The sequence below is a fragment of the Aplysia californica genome, unplaced genomic scaffold (assembly GCF_000002075.1).
Source record: "Aplysia californica isolate F4 #8 unplaced genomic scaffold, AplCal3.0 scaffold00047, whole genome shotgun sequence".
Taxonomy (NCBI): Eukaryota; Metazoa; Mollusca; class Gastropoda; order Aplysiida; family Aplysiidae; genus Aplysia; species Aplysia californica.
This window is the reverse complement of record NW_004797317.1, coordinates 1,168,510-1,173,098: the sequence shown is the minus strand read 5'-3', so window position 1 is coordinate 1,173,098 and position 4,589 is coordinate 1,168,510. Positions and strand designations below refer to the sequence as shown.

Here is a 4,589-nt window from a genome sequence, read left to right as displayed (position 1 = left end):
CCCCCCCCAACCGCCCAAATACACACGCACACATTCTTCTCTTTTACTTCAAAGTGTGTGCTTGTTCTGCCGGACAAAAACTTTGAGAAACTGGTGCCACGGCACTAGGTAGACTTTCTCAAAACGGAAACAACCAGGAAAGTAGAACCATGGAATAACAATAGTGTTGTAGTAGTGCAGAATGAAAAGTCTTTTCGCCAGCGCATCCATGCCTCAGTCTACACGAAAGCTGTAATTGGGCACCCCTCCCCCACCCCCTCCCTCCCTCTTGACTTCAAAATTACTTAGGAGGCGGACTGCTTCGACCTTGTCTATCAGTAGCAGGACTAACCCAGGCTAGATGCATACAGTACCCCAGCAGACAGACAAAGGTACTCAATTAAAAAGAAAAAGTAATTATTTTATTAAGAAATGTAAAAACCTCCCGAAGAGCGCGCCAATCTAACTGACGTCTTTGCGTGCCCCGGCAACGTGCCTAACTGCTACACTGACGACTCCGGTGACCAAATCTGCCCCGTTTGTTCCAGAAAAGACAACAGAGGTGTTGTCCCGAGGTCTGTTTGAGGTGCACCCGGTACACAGACCGTGGCATTTGACACCCGCATAAACAAACAGTTAATTAATTTGAAGCTCAACGAAAAATGAACCCTCGGCTCGAGCTTGCTTAACACTAGTTGTCACCATGGCAACGGTAAACAGCAACCTCCTTTCTGAAAAAGAAAACTATTTAGACAACTGTTAATGATAATTCGTCAGTTAGGCGCGGGGGAAGCAAAGTGCGGTATTTCTGATCATTTGAGAGCATGCACTTTGTAATAGCAAATGTGCAGTGACGCTTCGAACTAGCATGTTAGACAGGAAAAAGTCATCAGCTTACACAAAAATAGCAGAAGCATCCCGTGGGGGTCCATGGGGATTTTAAAATAAAATTACGTACACACCCTAAAAAACACCCCCCCCCACACACACACAAAAGCACCCAACAGCAACAAACAAACAAAAAAGAAAACCCCATACAAATCTACCCATCTGCATCTCATATTCCCCCTTAAAAACAAAACAAAACAAATAACAACAACAAATAAACAACAAAAACACACACACATCTATCCATCTGCACCCCCACTCCCCCGCGCATACACACACACCATACTTAGCAGGGTTCACTTCAAGCAGACTGTCTTGCATCATTGATCATTTGTATGGGTTAACATACTAACACTGTAAGGATTATTATTAAAGAGGCGAAACCTCTTTCAATGTAACGCCGAACTCCGAAACGGGAGAGCCAAATATGAAATGTGCACACACCCAAAAAAACAACAACAACAAACAAACAAGCAAAAAGAAAACAACAACAAACACACAAACCCGCCAACCTTTAGATCATTCCATTGGAGATTCGAACAAGGGCTATTAATACGGTAGTCCAATATAATACCAACCAAGCTAACAGCGAGCCCATGTCTTGCAGGGGCAAGGCAGAGACCCCAACAATTACTCCCCACACACGCAGACGTTAGCTTTTCTAAACGCTGTTCATGTTTTAGTTTTAGTAGAGGTTTTACGGCGCTCGCAACTGCATAAGGTCATATGAGCGCCAGAAGATTGGAGGTGTTACAAGAGTGTAACATACATGAAAAAGAAGAATGGGAGATAATGACGATAGATGTTTGATAGGAAAGAAGGAGCAAACCACATCAGAGCACCCGCCAACGACCCACGCTGTTCATGCTGCTGTTATTTGTTCAACACGTACATCATTTGGACATATTATTGTATCAAAGTTCAAAACCCCCCAAAATGAACTATACCCATACTAACATCTGTCTCCTGATCCACTTCTCCCCAGGGCGCCGCCAGCAAACTGGAATCAGAGAACAAATGGTGATTGATCGAGAGGGCGGGTCGGCCATCCCGGTCCCGGCAAGAGTAAACAGCCTCGCAGACAACTTGGCAGAGACGACGACGACAACAACTACAACGACAACATCGACAAGAAAAAAAAGTTATCAGCACAACAGCACCCGGGGGTCATCGTTTGCACCATCTGCCTCAAAACCCTCAAGCCTTAGCTTCTTTTCTTTCCCAGAACTTTCGTTCCTCCCGACTATTGCAAGGGAGAGCACTCCCACTTATTTCTGCTCTAAAAAGTACCACATCGCCGACAGAGACAAACGACAGGCGAAGTGATATTTAAACCAAACAAAACCTGTTTGCATCTAAATTCTCGATACATCGTAAGGACATACAAAACGATCAGAAGAGAGCAATTCTTTACTCAGATCGTTTTAATACCGATAGGTTCTACCACAAAGGAATAGCTACGACCAGAGATAAACTAAAGCACACTGCTCCGATTTTTAGACAGCCCCGTACGTAGAATGGCCACTTCCCCATGAGCTGTCTTTAAATTCAGATTTCAGAGTTTAATAACCTGATGTAAATGCTCGTCTATTTATTTATAAAACAATAATTACCTTCAAGTATTATCATTCTTGGTGGTTATGTCGGCAAAAAGATACTTGGACGTCTAAATTTTTTCTCCTTCTGAATTTTACGAAATTCTCCAAACAATGAAGCGATTTAAGTCTACTGAATAACTGTCAACCAGGGTTTAAATATATCTACACACACACACATATATATATATTGTGTGTGTGTGTGTGTGTTATATTGTCACGTCAGTAAATCGAACAAACAGAAGAAGGAAGTAATAACAAGAAAAGAAAAGAAAAGAAAAGAAAAGAAAAGAAAAGAAAAGAATTGCAAAGGGGTAAAGGAAGCCTTAAAACAAAGCGACGTTCAACCATCACAAGACAGTTTGCAAAAGCTTTAGGTTTTCAACATCAGTAGATGGAATTAAGAGAACCAGAAAAAAAGCTGCAAACAAAAAAGGACAGAAAACAATTGACTAAAGAGTGCTGTTTTTCACTTCGGATGAAGATATTAAACACCAAAGACAACCTAAGACAATCGTCAGTTAATTGTCTGTGTAGTTGTTGATGATGCTCTTGTTAATGGTTGTCATTTCCCCTGCTGACATTGAGTACATTAACTGTGCTTGATGGGGTAACGGTTGCAGTCCCCATCTGTACTTGCTGTCAGCCACCCCCATCTTATTCTATCTCCCTCCTTCTTTGTTTCGTATTTCTTCTTCAAGGTGTTCTTGTTTTTTTTTTCGCCCCCTACTCCATCTTTTTTTCTTTTGCGACAGTCACAGAAAAGCAAAGTAATCAAGCCAAAGGACGGGTATTAGACGCACAGTTAAAATCCGTGTATAAAGTATAAAAGACTTCAAAAATAACTCCTTAGCCCGCCTGTTCATTCCAAGATATCGTCTTCACATTGACCTAATTTTGTCGACGGGCACTTCGATACCCTAGAAGTACAAAGTTCGATCAGCTCAGTGCTTATAGTTTTGAGAAATCCTACATAAAAAATTTGGAGTTCCACAACATGTCCAGCTTTTTCAAATGCAGTTCTACGAATTTCTTGATGACGACTCTGAATAATCTTATAATGAATTTGATAGAGCAGGCAGAACATTTGATTTCGGACTTCATGGCTTCAGTAACTCAAAACTGCCAAAAATGTCAGGTGGAACTTTGTAATTCTAAGGTAACGACTTGCGAATCCATTGTCAGGAGAACTGGGCAGTGAAGTAAGTAAGTAGGTGTCTAGGTTTAATGCACATATCAACACTATAAGGTCGGACTTCTCAATTTGATGCACATCTCCGATAGGACCGAACCCAGGGGGGTCTTTTTTAGTAAGTGTTTTACGGCACTTGAAACACAATAAGGTCATATAAGTACCGAAGATTAGAAGTGTTACAAGAGAGTAACAAACACAGAAAAGAAGGAGGGGAGATAAGGATGATATATGTCGATAGGAAAGAAGGAGCAGACCACACCAGAGCACCCGCCAACCACCGACACCCAAAGGGTTGAAAGTACTGCACTGAAAACTCCACAAAACCAACAGAGTTCAAGAACGCCCACTCTGGAATTCAAACCATGGCCATCCTCTCCATGGTCCAGCATGATACCAACTGAGCTAACGGAGCACCGTGAGAACTGGACGCACGAGGGTACCTTTGGGACACTGGCTTGTGACGCGGACTTTTTAGTTTTAATAAGTGTTTTACGGCACTTGCAACACAATAAGGTCATATAGGGGCCGAAGATTAGAGGTGTTACAAGAGAGTAAGAAGATGGAAACGACAGTAAATTCGTCTATTTGTTTGAGAAAAAACAAGCAATTTAGTGCTGAGGAAAAGTAAGACAGACAGACAAACAGAAAAGTCAAAGGCAAAGTTACGAAGTAAGACCTACCAATGGCGTTCTTCAATCATCCGTAAGAAGAAACTTGATAAAATATCTTCCGCAAACGGTATTGAAATCACGCCCGCTGTGTGCAAGTGTGCAGAGCCTGGCTATGGCACTACATATGCCGGGGGCAGAGGAATCTCGGGTACTATATTTCCTAATCTTAACACATTTAATTAAATAACAGAGGAGATTGTTGTTATTTCGTTTTGTCTATACCCTGCAACGAACAAAGAAAGATACCCCCTCCCCACAACC

The 4,589-nt window shown here is 42.0% G+C and overlaps 2 protein-coding genes across 14 annotated transcripts in view; one reads left to right on the top strand and one right to left on the bottom strand.

Moving 5' to 3' along the window:
- GnRH (preprogonadotropin-releasing hormone-like protein) overlaps positions 1 to 2,971 on the top strand; it is a 16,116-nt gene extending 13,145 nt beyond the window's left edge. The window contains 1 exon segment of the mRNA NM_001204553.1: positions 1,853 to 2,971. Within this exon segment, the coding sequence (NP_001191482.1) occupies positions 1,853 to 1,891 (39 nt within the window). The 3' untranslated portion in view covers positions 1,892 to 2,971.
- The window catches only part of LOC101861716 (RUN and FYVE domain-containing protein 2), a 128,288-nt gene that overhangs the window by 71,426 nt on the left and 52,273 nt on the right, over positions 1 to 4,589 (bottom strand). The gene's annotated exons all lie outside the window — the stretch shown is intronic.